This window comes from Dendrobates tinctorius, unplaced genomic scaffold, assembly GCF_039654945.1.
Source record: "Dendrobates tinctorius isolate UK_male_01 unplaced genomic scaffold, ASM3965494v1 ptg000104l, whole genome shotgun sequence".
Lineage (NCBI taxonomy): Eukaryota > Metazoa > Chordata > Amphibia > Anura > Dendrobatidae > Dendrobates > Dendrobates tinctorius.
Window position 1 is genome coordinate 18195686 of NW_027361772.1, and position 22135 is coordinate 18217820.

General features: G+C 50.0%; 1 protein-coding gene and 1 non-coding gene across 7 annotated transcripts in view; one reads left to right on the top strand and one right to left on the bottom strand.

Annotated features, from left to right (window-relative positions):
• Window positions 1–22135, bottom strand: part of LOC141100392 (RING finger protein 112-like) — a 235905-nt gene that overhangs the window by 99917 nt on the left and 113853 nt on the right. For all 6 annotated transcript variants that reach the window (XM_073588856.1, XM_073588853.1, XM_073588854.1 and 3 more), the window contains 2 exons: window positions 18887–18937; window positions 18749–18793 (listed from right to left, as the gene is read on the bottom strand). In XM_073588856.1, the coding sequence (XP_073444957.1) occupies window positions 18749–18793; window positions 18887–18937 (96 nt within the window). The remainder of the gene's footprint in view (window positions 1–18748; window positions 18794–18886; window positions 18938–22135) is intronic.
• On the top strand, window positions 13205–13337 carry LOC141100468 (small nucleolar RNA SNORD17). The gene has a single exon (XR_012234701.1). It is a non-coding gene; the product is annotated as a small nucleolar RNA SNORD17 (small nucleolar RNA).

Genomic DNA, 22135 nt, shown 5'->3' on the forward strand with positions numbered 1-22135 from the left:
CGTGGTAGAATTGGCGTTATTCTGTGGCTCCCCGCCATGGCTTGTAGCCGGACTAGAGGTAACTGCAACTGCTGGATCGCTGGTGGCTGAGGTTGGATGCAAAGCTGATGGGTGCTCACACTTAATGGCAGATTTACAGTCCTTGGCCATGTGTTCTATTGAGGCGCAGCACTTGAAACATACCCCAAGTTCGCTGAGGATTTTCTTGCGCTCTTGCATGGTTTTGGACCTGAAGCTTTTACATTTGTTCAATGAGTGGTTTTTTATGAATGGGACACTCACGATTGAAAGACTTCTCTCGATGGAATAGTGTACTGTTTATCGGCAGTTACCGCAGGTGGTGGCAGGTTAGTCTTTCTGACACTTATACTGCTCCTCAAGTCCTTGCGCCTATGTGAGACGCTTTCATACCTTAATGACGGTGTTGCTGGAGCTGTAGTGTTAGACTCCAGGAAGTCTAGGCTAGGGTCGTTCCTTAAGTCTAGGCTAGGGTCGTTCCTCATTTGGGCCTGTTCGTCGACAAACTTGCAGAACTGATCGAACGGAGGAAAGGTGACATCATGTGACCTTTTGTATCTGGAAATGCATACTGCCCACTTCTCTTGCAGACTATGCGGCAGCTTTGATACGATTGGGTTCACCCCATGGGCAGTGTCCAGGTAGCATAATCCAGACAAACGAGGGTCTCCTTTTGCTAGTTCCAGTTCCATAAGCAGATCACTTAAGTCCAGAAGCTTGTGGGCTTCCTTAAGGTTGATCCTTGGAACGTTCTGCAGTCTCTTGAATAGGGATTTTTCTATTGCTTCAGCGCTGCCATAGGTTCTTTCGAGTCTCAGTCAGGCAGCAGCGAGACCTGCTTCAGCTTGCCCCACATAGACGGTCTAAAGACTCTTGATACAGTTTGTCGAGTCAGGACCCAACCATTTTACCATGAGGTCGAGCTCCCATTCTGCAGATAGATTGAGGTCAAGCAATGGTGGCCTTGAAGGTTGCTTTCCAGGCTCTGTAGTTCTCTGCACAGTCGTCAAACTTTGAGAGGCTGGTGCCAATTAGATCTTTGCTCACCATAAACCTGGCTAACTCGGTCGTATCCGATCCTTCACTCCTTGTTACCATGTTAGCTTGTGTTGCCTCTCGGGCGTATAAGCTGTGTGGCGTGGAAGGGTGAATTGTTCCCGGGTAGAATGATGTTGCTGCAGGGTTGAGCTGTAGTTTAACCTCTGGAGGTTTTGATGACTGCGGCTTGAACTGTGGAGATGGACTGGAGTGCGTCTTGTGGTCGTCTTGTGATGATTGCTGCGCCTGAGGGGACACATTATGGCGTTGGTCTTGGGTCTCTGTAGATGCTGTGACACTGGCACCGTAAGCTGGGCTGACTTGTAAGTTTCCACATTGTTGGGTTGAACGTCGCTGGAGAAGGTGTGTGCTGCAGATATCTGTTTCTGCACGTAATCACTGGTACGGACTGCTGGGTCCTCTTCTTCCAGTGGTGGTAGGCAAATCGGGTCGAGGTTTTGCTTCAATGCTTGCTCAAGTATTTTTACTTCGGCTAGCGCGATTTCTTCCTACATTTCTGTTTGAAGAATCTTTGCCCAAGCCTCTGCTTCTGTTTGAAGGATCTTTGCTTGGGCCTCTGCTTCTGCTTTCTTGGCTTCTGCCTCTGCTTTCTTGGCTTCTGCCTCTGCTTTCTTGGCTTCTGCCTCTGCTTTCTTGGCTTCTGCCTCAGCTTTCTTGGCTTCTGCCTCAGCTTTCTTGGCTTCTGCCTCCGCTTTCTTGGCTTCTGCCTCTGCCTTCTTTTCTGTGTAGGAGCGTCTTAATTTGGATCGCTCTGCGTTTAAACGGGCCTCTAGGATTCTGTCGCTGAGGGCTGAAGTTCTTGAGCAGGATGATTTGTATGACCAAGCAGAGTGTCTGGATGAGCCTGACCTGTGAGATCTAGCTTCTTGCAGATAAGCGATACGGAGCTCCGCTTTATCTTTGGCGTCTTGCACAGCAGCGTCCCTTTCTCTTTCTGTGGAATCCACTTTGCTTAATTCTGATGAGGCTTCATCAATATTAGAGTCTTTTAGGAAGGCAATGTACCTTGCGGACAGTCTCTTGTATCTTCCGTGGGCCGTGTCTAGCCGTTTTATAGTGTCCTGTAGACTCGCTGCATCATTTTTGTGGCGTTGGATGCTTGACATGAGAGAGGTGACTCATTCCCATAGGTCTTCCAGGTTGTCATTAAACTCATCCTTTGTACTGTGTCTTGGTCCGTTTCTGAAGCTGGCTTTGTTTCCCCCTCTTCATAATGGACAGTATCGGGTAGTATTTGCTCTGTTTCAGCAGTGGAAGACTGTGCAGGGTCTTTTTTGGCCATTTTGATTTAAGGTGCACTGTCTCTTTAAGAAACTGAACTTTTTAATTGGGGGCTGGAAATCGCAGTGCAGCTTAGTTAAGACGTCCTGACGAGATTCCCAATGTGTTTTTAGAGAATTGTGGGGTTCTGCAGTCCGACAATCTGCAGCAATTCTGTATAATATACAGACAGTCTCTATGCACAATGCGGTCTGGGGTGACGCTGCAGAGTTTCTTAGCAGAGCAGGGCTGTAGTATGTGAGCGGGCAGACGGGTTAGGATATAAGGGTGATTTTTTTTGCCGGGCTTCAAGGCAGTTTTTTGATTGTTCTGTCCCCACATGAGGCGAATGGAGGTGTAGCTGATTGGGGCTGGGAAAGATTCCTACCTTCCGTTTCCTGAATGCAGAGCAGACATGACCATTGTTGCTGTTTTGCTGTTCATGCGTCCGGAGAGATGATACACACCAGATATTGTGAAGTCCAGACTTGTTTATTGGAAATCTGGACATACAGTGAATGATTGGTAATGCTGTACTTCTCCAGAAATGCAGGTGTAACAACCCAGGTGGTACAGCAAGATGTGTGCAGCAAGTTGTGTGAGCAACGAAGTGGTCAGAAAACTGATGCCTTTCACAGCCCATACAGGCAAGTCTCTCCCAAGAGAAAATGAAACTAATAATGGCAGCTAACAGGAAGAGAAGCAGTGATCTTAACCAGGAAGTGGAAGGCATGTACAAGAAATAATTAGCTGCAGTCTGCTATACAGAAAAAGGACAGCAGGTGGCAGCAGACCAAATGCAAGACTACACGGCATGAAAAATAACACAATCTATATAAAGCATACAATCATAACTTTAGATGGGACAGCACATAGAGCATTTCTGGGCATCATGGGTTAATACCGTCGGTTCACCCCTAACTTCATCATGATAGTGGCACCTCTGACGGACCTCTCAGGAAGTGAACGGTGGCGAACACCCGATAATTAGTGTTGAGCATTCCGATACCGCAAGTATCGGGTATCGGCCGGTATTAGCGGTATCGGAATTCCGATACTGACTTCCGATACTTTTGTCATATCGGATTCCGGAATCGGAATCTGAAGTTCCCATCATGCTATGAGCCTGCTTGCTTTGATTAAGCCAATGGGAATCCTCCGAAGTGTGGGCACATCCTGTTAGGCATGTAGGCATGTTAACTATTGGCATGGCTGTGATTGGCTGCCGAAATGATGTCATGATGCACTATAAAAGCCACCGCAGCCGCCATTTCTGGTTCACTCTGCTGTGAATTCTGTTAGGGACAGGCTGCTGTAGAAGACTGTGAGGGACAGTTAGAAATAGCGATTCCACCAAACATCTAGTGCTTTACCCAGGCTACATAAACCACCACTGTAGCCTTCTTTGCCCTAGCAGCAGTGTTCACAGCTGTCTGCAAGGGCTGTGTGAGTGCAGCTCACGCTGTGGAGTGGGTCCTGCAGCCACGTCAGGTTGTAGGCCACCCAGTGTGATCACTGCTGCCTCATACATCTTTTAATTTTTGAGCTGCATTTTTTACATAATTTCAATCTAGTGTGCTTCCATCCGTATCCATATACGTTGGTTGCAAACACTAGTAGTAGACAGCGGAGCCTTTCTGCAGCCTTTCAGTGCTAGTGTCCACTTTGCTGCACTGTTCACGGCTGTCTGAGAGGTCTCTGACTGTGTGTGAGTGCAGCTCACGCTGAGTAGTGTGTCCTGCAGCTACGTCTGGTTGTAGGACGCTCAGCGTGTCACTGCCTCACACATTTTTCTTTTATTGCAGCTCATTTTTTCTTCTATTAGTGTGCATCCATCCGTCTCCATCTACGGTGGTTGCAAACACTATATAGGAGTACACAGCGGAGCCTTTCTGCAGCCTGTCAGTGCCAGTGCCCACTTAGCTGCACTGTTCACGGCTGTCTGAGAGGTCTCTGACTGTGTGTGAGTGCAGCTCACGCAGAGTAGAGTGTCCTGCAGCTACGTCTGGTTGTAGGACGCTCAACGTGCGTCACTGCCTCACACATATTTGTCTTTGAGTGCAGCTCATTTTTTCTTCTCCTATTAGTGTGCATCCATCCGTATCCATCAACATTGGTTGGTTGCAAACACTATATAGGAGTAGATAGAGGAGCCTTTTTTTCTGGCTTGTGCCCTGCCGGCGCAGCCAGATTAGTATTACCCAATTTTTTTGGAGCCTCATCTTTTGCATTGTAGGTTACCTGCCTGCATTGTAATAGCTCCAAAAAGTTGGTGATACTATCAGTTTCAATTCTTTGTTCACATACTTTGAGTTTGTTTCCAACAAAGAAACCACAAAAAAAGTTCACCAAACACTACATTTGGAACTTGTGTAGGCCACATCAGCTCCTATTAAAGTGTAGTCCACACACACACACTTCATAAAATTAGTGTTTCTTGTACCTGTAACCAGCTGTTCAGGAATAAGCACACTAAGGCCCCCCTTTGTACTTTTCTGCCTATCTTAAGCAGTCTGGCAAGATGAAGAAGGCAGGGAGTAAGGCGCGTGGGCGTGGGCGTGGAGTTTCAGCAGGGAGAGGACGTGTGGATTCTGCAGGGAGAGGACGTGGGGATTCTGCAGGTAGAGGACATGGGGATTCTGGGCCTGCTGCGGGCACCAGTGGATCAGCATCCCCCAGTTTTAGCAGGCAACAGTCCTTTATGCGCAGCTTTGTAGGACCTCAACGTACCCCACTGCTGCGGGAGGAACAAATTGAAGCCGTTGTCGGATGGATGGCAGCTAACGCATCGACTTCAATTACTTCCACATCCTCTCAGGGCCAGAGCACCGAAGAGCAACCATCTGTCTCTTCACCACCTGCTAAAGTGCCCAGGCCGTCAGAGAGACATGGACAGGAGCCATCACAGTCTCTACTTCTGTTCTCGGAATCTGTTGGCTTGGAAAGAGGGGGCCAGCCAAGCAGCATTCCTGAATGTGAAGAAGAGGGAGTATGCAGTGATGCGCAACTTCTTTGTCCCTCTGAATCTGAAGAGGCGAGTGGGCCAGTGCCTATGGTCAGCACACCTCAGTACGCATCAGATGATGACGAGACTCAGTTGCCACTTTCTGGTGCGTACGGTGCTGGCGAGACAACCCCGGAGAAGCAGCTGTTTGAAGAGGGGAGGGAAGATGATGAGGTCCTTGACCCATCATGGCGTGAGGAACAGGAAGGTGGTGGGAGCAGCTCGGAGGAAGAGATTCCCCTACCGGCCAAAACAGGAGGCAGAGGGAGGGGGAAGACTTGGTTGCCTGTACCCTCCACTTCGGCACCCGTTAGGAGCATTCCTCATTCCAAAGGCAAAACGGGCGCTCCCAAGAGTTGCAGTGCGTGGTCCTTTTTTGACACAGTTGCAGATGACATTTGCTTTGTCAAAAGCTGTGTCATCAGATAGTCAAAAGAGGGAGAAATGTCAGCAACCTCAATACCACAAATATGTGGAAACATGTGCGCACCAAGCACGAGTTGGAGTTGCAGAGACACCCTGAAGACGTAGGCCAACGTACAGCACCACCTACCACCTCTTCAGTTCGTGTTGGGGCCTCTTCCTCCAGCTCACGCACTGCTGGTTCGGCTTCCTCACAGGATCGCCAAGGAAGAACCTCTGCCACTGTTGTCCGGAGACCCTGTCAGATTCCACCCATAGCAGCACGTTCCCATCCATCACAGCCATCGGTAGCACAGGCATGGGATAAAAGGCGCCCTTACTCGGCAAACCATCCCCGAGCACAGTCTCTGAATGCTGGCATTGCCAAACTTCTGGCAGTTGAAATGCTGTCATTCAGGCTGGTGGACACTGACACCTTCCGGGACTTAATGGCATTGGCAGTCCCCCAATACAACGTGCCCAGCCGCTTTTATTTCAGCAGGCGAGCCGTCCCTGCCCTGCAGAAACATGTTGAGGGCAAAATAAAACATGCGCTACTAAACGCCGTTAGTAGCAAGGTCCACCTGACCACCGATGCGTGGACCAGTAACCATGGACAGGGACGATACCTTTCCCTCACTGCCCACTGGGTCAATGTTGTGGAGCCGGGTACAGATCTGGAGAGTGGCTCTGTACGTGTTCTTCCAACGCCACGGATTGCAGGACTCCAGTCTGTACACATAGACTCCTCCTCCTACTCAAGTTCCTCAGAAACAGCAGAGCAGGAGCCTGTTACGACCGATATGAGCACAGCCGTGGCCAAACGTCAACAGGCTGTACTCAAATTAATTTCTTTGGGGAATCGAAGCCACACAGCGCAGGAGCTCTGGAATGCTATCAAGCTGGAGAGCGATGTGTGGTTTGGGCCAGCGAATCTCCAGCCGGGCTTGGTAGTGTGTGACAATGGCCGAAATCTGGTGGCAGCTCTTGGCCTAGGCAACCTCACACACATCCCATGTCTGGCACATGTGCTTAACTTGGTCGTGCAGAGCTTTCTGAGGGACTATCCGGATGTTGATGCACTGTTGCACAAGGTCCGCATAGAGTGCGCTCACTTGCGGCGTTCCAGCACGGCAAGATCGCGCCTCGCTGCTCTGCAGCGACGATTTGGCCTTCCGGAACATCGCATCATATGTGACCTACCCACCCGGTGGAATTCAACGTTACATATGTTGGAGCGGTTGTGTGAGCAGCAGGCAGCAGTCATGGAGTACCAGCTGCATCAGGCGCAAACAAGTCGCACTGTGCGCCGTTCACACTTCAGCACCATTGAGTGGGCCTCTATGAAGGACATCTGCCTCGTTTTGCGTGCCTTCGATGAATCCACGCGGATGGCGAGTGCAGATGATGCACTAGTCAGCATGACTGTCCCCCTTATCTGCCTGCTTCAACAAACACTGCAAGCACTAAGGGATGAGGTTTCGGAAGAGGAGGAGGATGAGGAGTCCCAAATGCCATCTGCTTCTGGACAGTCTGCGCTACGTGTTTCCTCACAAAGGCCTAGGCAGGGGACACTTTGTGAGGAGGATGAGGAGGAGTCGATGGAGGAGGAAGACATCTCTCCAGAGGAGGGAGGTACACAAACCTCTACTCAGTATGTACAGCGAGGGTGGGGTGATGCAGAGCAGGCCGAGGTCACGCCTCAAACAGGGGACAGCGGTTCTTTGGCAGTTGGGAGTCTGCAGCACATGGTTGATTTCATGCTGCAGTGCCTGAGAAACGACCGCCGCATCGCCCACATTCTCCTCTCGGCTGATTATTGGGTGTACACCCTCCTAGATCCTCGCTACCGGGACAGCGTACAAAGGCTCATACCAACGTTGAACCGGGAGCGTAAACTGCGGGAGTACGAAGAGTCACTGGTGCAGTCCATAATGTTTTCCATTCCACCCGACAGCATTGTTGCTAGTACTTTACAAAGCAGCTCTGTGCGTCGAGGCAGTGGAGGAAACTGCACAAAGAGGGAGCAGAGGCAGCGCCGCAGCACAAGGCAAGACCACTATGGCCCAAATGTGGCAAAGTTTTGTGTGTCCACCACAATTGTCTACACCATCAGCGACGCCTCGAGTCAGCAGGAGGCAACGCTTCCGTCAGATGGTGTCAGACTACATGTCTTGCCCTGTCACTGTACTCCCAGATGGCTCTTCCCCCTTCAAGTTTTGGGTCTCTAAGCTGGATACATGGCCAGAGCTTAGCCAGTATGCATTGGAGGTGCTGGCTTGCCCTGCTGCCAGTGTATTATCGGAACGTGTCTTTAGTGCCGCAGGTGGTGTACTAACAGACCGTCGCACGCGACTATCTTCCGATAATGTTGACCGGCTGACTTTTCTGAAAATGAACAAGGCCTGGATCTCCAAAGACTTTGCCATTCCTCTTACAGACTAAATTAGTGGTTGGCAACTGTATCCAGGTCTGCTGGTGTGTTCATTTTTCTACCACCTGAACTATAATCCCTGTGCTTCAACACAGCCAGTTGTCGCTCAGATGTGTCGTCTGCACAGAGAAACACACTAGCTCCTGTGTTAGTGGGGTTCAGTAACGCCAGCTGATCCCCTGCTGTGTGCACGGCAAAGTCACCAGCTCCATCAACATTCAAACCACTACTGATTTTTAACCGTGCCCAACTTAGGTCTCTGGCTCCACTGTCTCTACTATTTCCCCTGACCTCCAACCCCGCCATCTACATCTCTGAAGTGGCGTCAGCACAATCTACACTTGTTCCTGTGTTCCTGTGGCTCAGTCCCATCAGTTTATCCCCTGATGTGTGTCCGGCAAGGTCTCCTGCTCTGTCCACATTCCCATAACCAGTAGTGGGAATGAGGACAGAGCTGGCGAACTTGCCGGACAAACATCAGGGGATCAACTGACGGGACTGAGCACCAGTAACACAGGAACAAGTGTAGATTGTGCTGACGCCACTTCAGAGATGTAGCTGGCGGGGTTGGAGGCCAGGGTAAATAGTAGAGACAGTGGAGCCAGAGGCCTAAGTGGAGCATGGTTAGAATCAGTAGTAGTCAACAACCTCCATAAAAACCGCTGCCCATTGGCCTCTGCATGCGGCATGCGTAATCCTGGGCTCCAAAAGTGTCAGTTGGTGTTCAGAAGTGTCGTATCCACAGAGCCAAACACATTCGTTCAAGTGTTAGTGGGGTTCAGCACTGCCAGCTGTTCCCCTGCTGTGGAGATGGCAAGTCTCCTGCTGCCTTCACCTGCCAAAATCCAGTAGGCCCCAGCCTGCTCCACGCCTAATCCTGGGCTCCAACAGCGTCAGTTGGTGTTCAGAAGTGTCGTCTCCACAGAGCCAAACACATTCGTTCGAGTGTTAGTGGGGTTCAGCACTGCCAGCTGTTCCCCTGCTGTGGAGATGGCAAGTCTCCTGCTGCCTTCACCTGCCAAAAGCAACAGGCCCCAGCCTGCTCCACGCCTAATCCTGGGCTCCAACAGCGTCAGTTGGTGTTCAGAAGTGTCGTCTCCACAGAGCCAAACACATTCGTTCGAGTGTTAGTGGGGTTCAGCACTGCCAGCTGTTCCCCTGCTGTGGAGATGGCAAGTCTCCTGCTGCCTTCACCTGCCAAAATCCAGTAGGCCCCAGCCTGCTCCACGCCTAATTCTGGGCTCCAACAGCGTCAGTTGGTGTTCAGAAGTGTCGTCTCCACAGAGCCAAACACATTCGTTGGAGTGTTAGTGGGGTTCAGCACTGCCAGCTGTTCCCCTGCTGTGGAGATGGCAAGTCTCCTGCTGCCTTCACCTGCCAAAAGAAACAGGCCCCAGCCTGCTCCACGCCTAATCCTGGGCTCCAACAGCGTCAGTTGGTGTTCAGAAGTGTCGTCTCCACAGAGCCAAACACATTCGTTCGAGTGTTAGTGGGGTTCAGCACTGCCAGCTGTTCCCCTGCTGTGGAGATGGCAAGTCTCCTGCTGCCTTCACCTGCCAAAATCCAGTAGGCCCCAGCCTGCTCCACGCCTAATCCTGGGCTCCAACAGCGTCAGTTGGTGTTCAGAAGTGTCGTCTCCACAGAGCCAAACACATTCGTTCGAGTGTTAGTGGGGTTCAGCACTGCCAGCTGTTCCCCTGCTGTGGAGATGGCAAGTCTCCTGCTGCCTTCACCTGCCAAAATCCAGTAGGCCCCAGCCTGCTCCACGCCTAATCCTGGGCTCCAACAGCGTCAGTTGGTGTTCAGAAGTGTCGTCTCCACAGAGCCAAACACATTCGTTCGAGTGTTAGTGGGGTTCAGCACTGCCAGCTGTTCCCCTGCTGTGGAGATGGCAAGTCTCCTGCTGCCTTCATCTGCCAAAAGCAACAGGCCCCAGCCTGCTCCACGCCTAATCCTGGGCTCCAACAGCGTCAGTTGGTGTTCAGAAGTGTCGTCTCCACAGAGCCAAACACATTCGTTCGAGTGTTAGTGGGGTTCAGCACTGCCAGCTGTTCCCCTGCTGTGGAGATGGCAAGTCTCCTGCTACCTTCACCTGCCAAAATCCAGTAGGCCCCAGCCTGCTCTACGCCTAATCCTGGGCTCCAACAGCATCAGTTGGTGTTCAGAAGTGTCGTCTCCACAGAGCCAAACACATTCGTTCGAGTGTTAGTGGGGTTCAGCACTGCCAGCTGTTCCCCTGCTGTGGAGATGGCAAGTCTCCTGCTGCCTTCACCTGCCAAAATCCAGTAGGCCCCAGCCTGCTCCACGCCTAATCCTGGGCTCCAACAGCGTCAGTTGGTGTTCAGAAGTGTCGTCTCCACAGAGCCAAACACATTCGTTCGAGTGTTAGTGGGGTTCAGCACTGCCAGCTGTTCCCCTGCTGTGGAGATGGCAAGTCTCCTGCTACCTTCACCTGCCAAAATCCAGTAGGCCCCAGCCTGCTCCACGCCTAATCCTGGGCTCCAACAGCGTCAGTTGGTGTTCAGAAGTGTCGTCTCCACAGAGCCAAACACATTCGTTCGAGTGTTAGTGGGGTTCAGCACTGCCAGCTGTTCCCCTGCTGTGGAGATGGCAAGTCTCCTGCTGCCTACACAGTCCTACTACTACTGATTTTTAACCGTGCTCCACTTAGGCCTGTGGCTTCACTGATTTTCGTATTTCCCCTGTCCTCCAACCCCGCCAGTTACAGCTCCGAAGTGGCGTCTGCACAATCCACACTTGTTTCTGTGTTCCAGGTGTTCAGTCCGGTCAGTTAATCCCCTGATGTGTGTCCGGCAATGTCGCCTGCTCTGTCCACATTCCCATAACTAGAACACTCGAACGAATGTGTTTGGCTCTGTGGAGACGACACTTCTGAACACCAACTGACGCTGTTGGAGCCCAGGATTAGGCGTGGAGCAGGCTGGGGCCTGTTGCTTTTGGCAGGTGAAGGCAGCAGGAGACTTGCCATCTCCACAGCAGGGGAACAGCTGGCAGTGCTGAACCCCACTAACACTCAAACTAGTTATGGGAATGTGGACAGAGCAGGCGGCATTGCCGGACACACATCAGGGGATTAACTGACCGGACTGAACACCTGGAACACAGGAACAAGTGTGGATTGTGCAGACGCCACTTCGGAGCTGTAACTGGCGGAGTTGGAGGATAGGGGAAATACGAAATTCAGTGAAGCCACAGGCCTAAGTGGAGCACGGTTAAAATTAGTAGAAGTCTACAACCGATCTTAAAATTTCTTCAATGCAGCCTCAGCCTGCTCCGTGCTTGTCCCTGGGCTTCAACACAGCCAGTTGTAGCTCGGAAGTGCTGTCCACACGGAAAGAGACACTTGCTCCCGTGTCTCAGTGGGGTTCAGTAACGTCAGCTGATCCCCTGCTGTGTGGATGGCAGTCTCTCCTGCTGTCTCCACATTCCAAAGATAGTAGGCCTCTGCCTACACCCTCCTATTTCCTGGGCTTCAACACAGCCAGTTGTAGCTCGGAAGTGCCGTCCACACGGAAAGAGATACTTGCTCCCGTGTCTCAGTGGGGTTCAGTAACGTCAGCTGATCCCCTGCTGTGTGGATGGCAGTCTCTCCTGCTGTCTCTGCATTCCAAAGACAGTAGGCCTCTGCCTACACCCTCCTATTTCCTGGGCTTCAACACAGCCAGTTGTAGCTCGGAAGTGCCGTCCACACGGAAAGAGACACTTGCTCCCGTGTCTCAGTGGGGTTCAGTAACGCTAGCTGATCCCCTGCTGTGTGGATGGCAGTCTGTCCTGCTGTCTCTGCATTCCAAAGACAGTAGGCCTCTGCCTACACCCTCCTATTTCCTGGGCTTCAACACAGCCAGTTGTAGCTCGGAAGTGCCGTCCACACGGAAAGAGACACTTGCTCCCGTGTCTCAGTGGGGTTCAGTAACGCTAGCTGATCCCCTGCTGTGTGGATGGCAGTCTCTCCTGCTGTCTCTGCATTCCAAAGACAGTAGGCCTCTGCCTACACCCTCCTATTTCCTGGGCTTCAACACAGCCAGTTGTAGCTCGGAAGTGCCGTCCACACGGAAAGAGACACTTGCTCCCGTGTCTCAGTGGGGTTCAGTAACGCTAGCTGATCCCCTGCTGTGTGGATGGCAGTCTCTCCTGCTGTCTCTGCATTCCAAAGACAGTAGGCCTCTGCCTACACCCTCCTATTTCCTGGGCTTCAACACAGCCAGTTGTAGCTCGGAAGTGCCGTCCACACGGAAAGAAACACTTGCTCCCGTGTCTCAGTGGGGTTCAGTAACGCTAGCTGATCCCCTGCTGTGTGGATGGCAGTCTCTCCTGCTGTCTCTGCATTCCAAAGACAGTAGGCCTCTGCCTACACCCTCCTATTTCCTGGGCTTCAACACAGCCAGCTGTAGCTCGGAAGTGCCGTCCACACGGAAAGAGACACTTGCTCCCGTGTCTCAGTGGGGTTCAGTAACGCTAGCTGATCCCCTGCTGTGTGGATGGCAGTCTCTCCTGCTGTCTCTGCATTCCAAAGACAGTAGGCCTCTGCCTACACCCTCCTATTTCCTGGGCTTCAACACAGCCAGTTGTAGCTCGGAAGTGCCGTCCACACGGAAAGAGACACTTGCTCCCGTGTCTCAGTGGGGTTCAGTAACGCTAGCTGATCCCCTGCTGTGTGGATGGCAGTCTCTCCTGCTGTCTCTGCATTCCAAAGACAGTAGGCCTCTGCCTACACCCTCCTATTTCCTGGGCTTCAACACAGCCAGTTGTAGCTCGGAAGTGCCGTCCACACGGAAAGAGACACTTGCTCCCGTGTCTCAGTGGGGTTCAGTAACGTCAGCTGATCCCCTGCTGTGTGGATGGCAAAGTCTCCTGCTGCCTACACAGTCGTACCACTACTGATTTTTAACCGTGCTCCAATTAGGCCTGTGGCTCCACTGTCTCTCGTATTTCCCCTGTCCTCCAACCCTGCCAGTTACAGCTCCGAAGTGGCGTCTGCACAATCCACACTTGTTCCTGTGTTCCAGGTGTTCAGTCCGGTCAGTTAATCCCCTGATGTGTGTCCGGCAATGTCGCCTGCTCTGTCCACATTCCCGTTATGGGAATGTGGACAGAGTAGGCGACATTGCCGGACACACATCAGGGGATTAACTGACCGGACTGAACACCTGGAACACAGGAACAAGTGTGGATTGTGCAGACGCCACTTCGGAGCTGTAACTGGCGGGGTTGGAGGACAGGGGAAATACGAAAATCAGTGAAGCCACAGGCCTAAGTGGAGCTTGGTTAAAATTAGTAGAAGTCTACAACCGATCTTAAAATTTCTTCAATGCAGCCTCAGCCTGCTCCGTGCTTGTCCCTGGGCTTCAACACAGCCAGTTGTTGCTCGGAAGTGCCGTCTTCACAGAGTAAAACACTAGCTCCTGTGTTTGTGGGGTTCAGTAACGTCAGCTGTTCCCCTGCTGTTTTGATGGCAATCTGTCCTGCTGCCTCCCAATTGACAGCACATCAGGCCTCAGCCTGCTAAGTGCTTGTCCCTGGGCTCCAACATCGCCAGTTGCTGCTCATAACTGACTTTGGCACGGGTACTCCCTCCTGCCCAGCTTGGTTCCAGCCCTGCCTGCTGTTTCCGGGAAGTGTCAATGTCAGTTTGCCACCCCAAGTTGCTATGTCGTGTTGCGGTTGGGTTAGCCGAGGCTAGGGTGCCAGCAGTTTAGGTGCTTCCTATGTGGACTGCGGGTTCTGGTAAGAAAGGCTTGTTCCGTAGTGCCAGTAGGACAAGCACCCCCTGTAGGACTGTGTGATTCGGTAACTGCGGCCAGCTTGCGGCATGCCAACTTTGCTTTTCAGGGGTAACTTCTGCTACCCCTCCGGGTTCCAGCACCGTCAGCTGGTTCTCGTCAGAGCCTTTGGCCTAGGTGCCTCCATCTCGGTATCCGAGTTCCGGCAACGTCTGCTGGTCCTTGGTAGTGCTTTGTAGCACAGGTACCTCCTGCTTAGTAACCGGGTTCCAGCACCGTCAGCTGGTCCTCGGTTGTGCCATTGGCTCTTATTCCTTCTGCTGCCCCTCCGGGTGCCAGCACTGTCAGCTGGTCCTCGCTATTTCCATTTGCTCTTGCAGCTTCTGCTACCCCTCCGGGTTCCAGCACCGTCAGCTGGTTCTCGTCAGAGCCTTTGGCCTAGTTGCCTCCATCTCGGTATCCGAGTTCCGGCAACGTCTGCTGGTCCTTGGTAGTGCTTTGTAGCACAGGTACCTCCTGCTTAGTAACCGGGTTCCAGCACCGTCAGCTGGTCCTCGGTTGTGCCATTGGCTTTTATTCCTTCTGCTGCCCCTCCGGGTGCCAGCACTGTCAGCTGGTCCTCGCTATTTCCATTTGCTCTTGCAGCTTCTGCTACCCCTCCGGGTTCCAGCACCGTCAGCTGGTTCTCGTCAGAGCCTTTGGCCTAGGTGCCTCCATCTCGGTATCCGAGTTCCGGCAACGTCTGCTGGTCCTTGGTAGTGCTTTGTAGCACAGGTACCTCCTGCTTAGTAACCGGGTTCCAGCACCGTCAGCTGGTCCTCGGTTGTGCCATTGGCTCTTATTCCTTCTGCTGCCCCTCCGGGTGCCAGCACTGTCAGCTGGTCCTCGCTATTTCCATTTGCTCTTGCAGCTTCTGCTACCCCTCCGGGTTCCAGCACCGTCAGCTGGTTCTCGTCAGAGCCTTTGGCCTAGGTGCCTCCATCTCGGTATCCGAGTTCCGGCAACGTCTGCTGGTCCTTGGTAGTGCTTTGTAGCACAGGTACCTCCTGCTTAGTAACCGGGTTCCAGCACCGTCAGCTGGTCCTCGGTTGTGCCATTGGCTCTTATTCCTTCTGCTGCCCCTCCGGGTGCCAGCACTGTCAGCTGGTCCTCGCTATTTCCATTTGCTCTTGCAGCTTCTGCTACCCCTCCGGGTTCCAGCACCGTCAGCTGGTTCTCGTCAGAGCCTTTGGCCTAGGTGCCTCCATCTCGGTATCCGAGTTCCGGCAACGTCTGCTGGTCCTTCGTAGTGCTTTGTAGCACAGGTACCTCCTGCTTAGTAACCGGGTTCCAGCACCGTCAGCTGGTCCTCGGTAGTGCCATTGGCTCTTGTTCCTTCTGCTGCCCCTCCGGGTGCCAGTACCGTCAGCTGGTTCAAGAGGACAAAGAACAGGAAGACAACCACCAAGATGCAGAACAACAAGAGAGAGAAGACAAAGAAGCATAAAAAAACAAAGCAGAAGAACATTAAGCATAAGACTAATACTCTGAGCAAATGATATTATCTTATTTATAAGCAGAAGAAGACTAAGCAGTGTATGGGGGTGAGTCCGTTCCTCCTCGTGGTGCCCCTGGAAAAGGCCTGCTGCTGCAGGCCAAACTGAACGCGGACAAATCCTGTTGTAAATCTTTTGTGACAGGCATAACGGAAGGTGTAAACTTCTAACTTTTCTAGATAACAACTACAGGAATGCCTGACACAAACAAGAATATGATGAAAAAGAATAGGAAGAAGATGAAGAAGTTGAATATGTAGAATAATAATTGTTGAATAAGAAGAATATGAAGAATGTAAGAAAAGGAAGAAGAAGAAGAATGTAAAAAAAGGAAGTAGAAGAATTTAAAAAAAGGAAGAAGAAGAATGTAAAAAAAGGAATAAGAAGAAGAATGTAAAAAAAGGAAGAAGAAGAATGTAAAAAAAGGAAGAAGAAGAAGAAGAATGTAAAAAAAGGAATAAGAAGAAGAAGAAGAAGGTAAAAAAAGGAAGAAGAATAAGAAAGAAGAAGAAAGAAGAAAGAAGAAGAAGACATACATGTCTGGCAAAATATAAATGAGGCTAACATAGTCAATATCTTTGTAACTCCTAACGTCTTTAAAAAAAAAGTTTAATTCCTGCTATTCCATTTGATTGGGCTAAACCTCTATGGCTTTAATGTCTCCTCCACCTCCCACAATACATTCTACATTATTCTTGTTGTTTTTCTTCATGTAGAATTAACCTACAAGGAAAGAAAGGGTTTTTTTTAATTCCGATATTTTGGCCCCATTGACTTGCATTGGTTCCCGGTATCGGAATCGGCGATACCGATACTTTTTTTTAAGATCGGCCGATCCATTCCGATCCGATATTTTCAAGTATCGGCTGGTATCGCTCAACTCTACCGATAATGTACCTGAGTCGGAAACTGTCTTCCTGTGAGAAAAACTACTGAATCGTTGAAATGTAGTGCTTGGCCATCAAGTGGGCATTGGTCACTTGAAGAGCGCTGTAGAGTAAAAGTCCTCTTTCTTTCTGAAGAGGCAATTTGCATATCTATTAGGTAGGAAGTTAAGGTTGGTGTCAGAACATGCCTCGCTGAGGTGGATTTGGTAGAAGGGGGACAACGACCCCGAATTCATTATAATCACCCCACCCCTGTGCTTTCTTATAATAATGCTTCCTGTGCTCTCCCTATAAAGATGATTCCCCATTGTGCCTCCTTGTAATAATGAACTCCATTGCCTCTTTATTGTAATAATGCAGGAGCATACACAGAAATCATGGGTCCCAAGAGCAAAAGTCCTATCATGGCACATAGAAGAACATACTGTACAGCCCAACTTATTAATTCATGAAGAGGGTTAGGGTATTGCCAGACTTATACAGTTATTTTGCCCGTATTGATTCCTCTACACCCACTGATACCCCTTCTATGGGCCCGAAAAAGTGTGATTCCCCCCCAGCATGCCCCAACACAGTATGATGTTCCAACATTTCTCCACCTACACAACATGATGGCCCCACAAACGTCACACAGTTAGATGGTCTCCAGAGCCCCCCCACACACACACAGTATAGTGGTCACTCAAGTCCCCCCTCACAGCATGATGGTCACAACAGCCCCACTCACAGTACGATGGTCACCACAGTCCCCCATAGAGTATGATGGTTATCACTGTCCCCCCGCGGTATGATGGTCCTCCCACAGCATGGTCTCTACAGCTCCACACACACAGTATAATGGATCCTCCATTGTCCCCCATATAGTATGATGGTCCCCCACACAGTTTTATGGTCCCCCACAGCCCCCATATAGTATGATGTTCCGACGCAGCCTCCATATAGTATGATGTTCTCCCACAGCCCCATATAGTATGATGCTCCCCCACAGCTACCATATGATATGATGTTCCCCCACAGCCCTCATACAGTATGATGTTCCCCCTCAGCAGAAATACAGTATTATGGTTCGCACAGCCACAACACAGTATGATAGTCCTCCACAGCCCCAATACAGTATGATGGTCCCCCACAGCCCCAATACAGTGATGTCCCCCTCAGCCCCAGTATAGTTAGATGGTAACCAACACCCCCAATACAGTATAATGGTTCCTCCAGAGACCTCCATATAGTATAATGTTCCTGTACAGCCAACAAAGAGTATGATGGTCCCCAATAGCCACAATACAGTATGATGGTCCCACACAGACCCCATATAGTATAATGGTCCCCGACAGCCCCCATATAGTTTAATTGTCTTCCACAGTCCCCATATAGTATTATGGTCTCCCACAGCCCCCATATAGTATGATGGTCCCTCACAACTAAAGTACAATATGAAGGTCCCACAAAGCCCCCATATAATATTGTGTTCACCCACAGTTCCCATATTGTATGATGGTCTCAACAGCCTGAATATACAATGAATGTCACCCAATGCGCCCATATAGGATGATGGTTCCCCACAACTCCCATATAGTAAGATGTTTACCCACAGCCCCCATATAGTATGATGGTCCCCCAAAGCACACACAAAAAAATCTTATACTCCCCTAATCCAGCTGCAGCCTCCATCTCTTCAATCCTGTTTTGGTTGAAGCAATGGACACAGGCTGTGTTGATGCAGAAACTACATCGTACTGACCAATATCCTCTGTGTGGTGCTGGCCTCCAGCAGGCAGCAGGCTGAAATTATCTTATGGCCTGTCGAAGTAAGTGATGGCTCTGTGCTTCGCCGCAATTGTTGACAATATATAGATAATGTTAATAGCATCATGGTTGATGTGGCCAACAGCGGACCGGACCATCTGGAATTTGCCAGATAGACAAGTCCGGCCTTGGCTGTGACCTCCCTGGCCATGCACAATGCTGTAATGAAGCCGGGGGGTGCAACTGGGGTGTGCATTGCTAGGGAGGCATAGATTTGCAAAGAGCCGGCATTGACAGCTGGTTTGTGTTGTACATTACCGCTGCCTAACTCAGCAAGAGCACTAATAAAGCCGGCATACACGCCGCTTACTGCACATTGCCAGGGAGGCAGTCTGGGGGAAACAATGCCCCCTTAACTTTAATTAGCATATTGTAAGCCCAGTTATAAAATATATTTTTGGCATCTAAAGAGATCAATAAGACAACAAAATGGGCTTGTTAGGAAGGGCATAATGCTAGCAATAAATTCATGGTGGCGGTTTGGGGTCCTGGTAAAGCTGTCAGGTTCCCTTTAAAAAAAAGTGTATATGACTTTGGAAATTAACCACAGTATCTGTATAAGCTTGTGCAAACTTGGCATTTACCATAAAATCATACTATACCTTTAAATTATGTAATTTATCGCTTCCGAGTCCATGACAGTAAATCTAGGAAATAACAGAAGATATTACCACAAATGCAAGCCATGTCCAAACAATGTGAAATCAGTGATATTAACAACTCAGAATCTTTTTTCTCACCTCAAGGTAGTCAATATCTGTTTCTTTTATCGTTGAGCTCACATTGTACACCTAAAAAAGTTACAAAAGCAAAATGTGACACAGACCGCTTGTTACGTTGTCGTAGTTTTGCAGAGCAGTGTTTAAAATATTCACATCTGGGTATGTACAGTATGTAGCTTTCGGGTTATTCATGGGTTGTGTGTTATATTATTAGGGATGATTGAGGACTAAAATGCTCCAGTGCTCAGTACTCGAATCGAGCAGGTCGGACGCTCGGATGGCCTCGAAATGAGGAATGAGTATAATGGAAGTCAATGGGAAACTTGAGAATTTTTCCAGAAGACCCTAACAGGAGGTCTGGGGAGGCAGCAAAATCACTGAAATGGATGGAAACAGCGTTTAAATGGAATGGGACTTTGACTCCCAGGTCGCTGCTGGGAACAATGTTTTCAGAGTATTATTCCACTTTTACGAACTGACAATAAAACATACAAAACGTAATATAAAATAGATTTTACAGGAACAAAATGTTAGGAAACATTCTTACTTGTATAATGACTTGTATATAAGGCAAAATTTAAAAGAGAAAAAAAAAACGCCTCCTCCACACCTTCATAGCTGGGCCATCCCTCACCGGCTATCCGTCACCTATGACTACAGTAGATGACATAGTATAGGCAGAAATACTATGGGGGGTACACTATATTCTATAGGGAGGTGGACTGTATTATATTCTATGGGGGCTGTATTATATTCTATGGGTGGGCTACATTATATTCTATGGGGGGCGGTATTATATTCTATGCGGGGCGGTATTATATTCTACTGTATATGGAGGTGGGCTGCATTGTATTCTATAGGGAGGTGGGCTGCATTGTATTCTATAGGGAGGTGGGCTGTATTATATTCTATGGCGGCTGTATTATATTCTATAGGGAGGTGGGCTGCATTATATTCTATGAGGGAGGATTGCATCATACACTTTGATGGGGCTACATTATATTCTATGGGGAGATGGGCTGTATTATATTCTATGGGGGGCTGTATTATATTCTGTGAGGGAGGATTGCATCATACTCTTTGATGGGGCTACATAATATTCTGTGGGGGGGGTGGGCTGTATTATATCCTATGGGGGCTACATTATATACTGTATTATATTTATTATATTCTATGAGGGGTGATTGCATCATACTCTATGAGGGGGCTACATTATAATATATGAGGGGGCTGCGTTATATTCTATGGGGGGCTAGATTATATTGCATGGGGGGCTTCATTATATTCTATGAGGGAGCTAGATTATATTGTATGGGGGGCTGCATTATACTCTATGAGGAGGGCTACATTTTATTCTATGGAGGGGATACATTATACTATATAAGGGGGCTGCATTATATTCTATGGAGTGGCTGCATTATACTCTATGAGGGGGCTACCATATGGTATTCTATGGAGGGGCTGAATAATACTATATGAGGGGGGCTGCATTATATTCTATGAGGGATTACATTATATTGTATGGCGGGGCTGTATAATACTCTGTGGGGTGGCTGCATTATGCTCTATGAGGTGGCTGCATTATACTCTATGTGGGCTGCATTACACTGTATTGAGGACTATGGGGAATACATATACTATATCAGGGCCGTTTTTAGGAGGGACGGGGGGTGCGATCGCCCAGGGCGCCACCCAAGCCAGGGGGCGCCTGCCTAGTGCCTAGCTGTCTGTGTGGGGTGGGATTCAGCAGGTTCTCCCCGGTTCGGTGAAACCGGTTAATAAAAAAGCAGCCGGTTCCCCAAACCGGGGATATTCAGAGCCGCGATCCGGTACTGTGCGGCCGTGCGCTCTGTTCTGTGACGCGGCCGTCAGCATACAGCCGCCCGCCTCACAGTGTATCGTGCAGGGAGCTGTGCACGGCCGTCACCTTGACAGCTGCGCAGCTCCCTCTCTACTTCCAGGTCAGGTGTCGAGCCTGCGCGATTACGTCATCACGCAGACGCCGACATGTACCCGGACGCTGGCTGCAGAGAAGCGCTGTTGGGGAGTGGCTGTGAGGTAAGTATGGGAAACTTTTTTTTTTTTTTTTTTTTAATGAATTCAGTGGGTGAGGGGGCTGTACATGGAGGGGGGTGAATGTGGCAGCTGTACATGATGGAGGGGGGTGAATATGCTGCACATGATGGAGGGGGGGGTGAATGGGGCTGAGCCTGTACATGATGGAGGGGGGTGAATATGGCTGCACATGATGGAGGGGGGTGCAGGGGCTGAGCCTGTACATGATGGAGGGGGGTGAATATGCTGCACATGATGGAGGGGGGATGAATGGGGCTGAGCCTGTACATGATGGAGGGGGGTGAATATGGCTGCATATGATGGAGAGGGGTACAGGGGGCTGAGCCTGTACATGATGGAGGGGGGTGCGGGGGCTGTACATGATGGAGTGCGGCTGCACTTGATGATGGGGGTAAGGGGGATTGCACATGATGAAGGGGGGACTGCACATGATGAAATGGGCGGTAAGGGGGACTGCACATGATGAATTGGGGGGGTAAGGGGGACTGCACAGGATGAATTGGGGGTAAGGGGGACTGCACATGAATTGGGTAAAGGGGACTGCACATGATGTGGGGGTAAGAGTAACTGCACATGATGAAGTGGGGGTAAGGGAGACTGCACATGATGAAATGGAAGGGGGATAGGGGGCTGCAAATGATGAAGGGGCACTGCAGATGAAGTGAGGGGTGATAGGGGACTGCAACGAATGAAGGGGACTTCAAATTAAAGTGGAGGACTGCAAATGATGATGTGGGGGAGAGGACGGGGGACTGCAAATGATGAATTCAGTGTGAGTGACGGGGCACAGCAATTTAATTGAAGGTGGGGGGTGAGGAGAGTGAATGATAAATTGAAGGTGGGAAGTGAGGAGAGTAAATGATCTACAGTATCTGGAGAACAAATAAAGAATTTTGAGTGTGGGGGAGTAAGTGATGTATTGAATGTGGGGTAGAGCATTTGATAATGAATAGAGGGTGGGTGCGAAAGACAAGACAATGAATTGAGGCAGGAGGGGCATGTAAATATAATGAATCGGTGTTAGGGTTAGAGCGGGAGGTACATAGTGGGGGGGCGTTGAGGTTGAAGTGCCTGGTAATGAATTGGGGGAAAGAGTACAGGTGCTAATTTATATATTAAATGGGGAAAGTGACATTTATAGTTAGTGGGTGCACAGTGGTGGATTATAATTTATATTTGGAATGGTGGGTT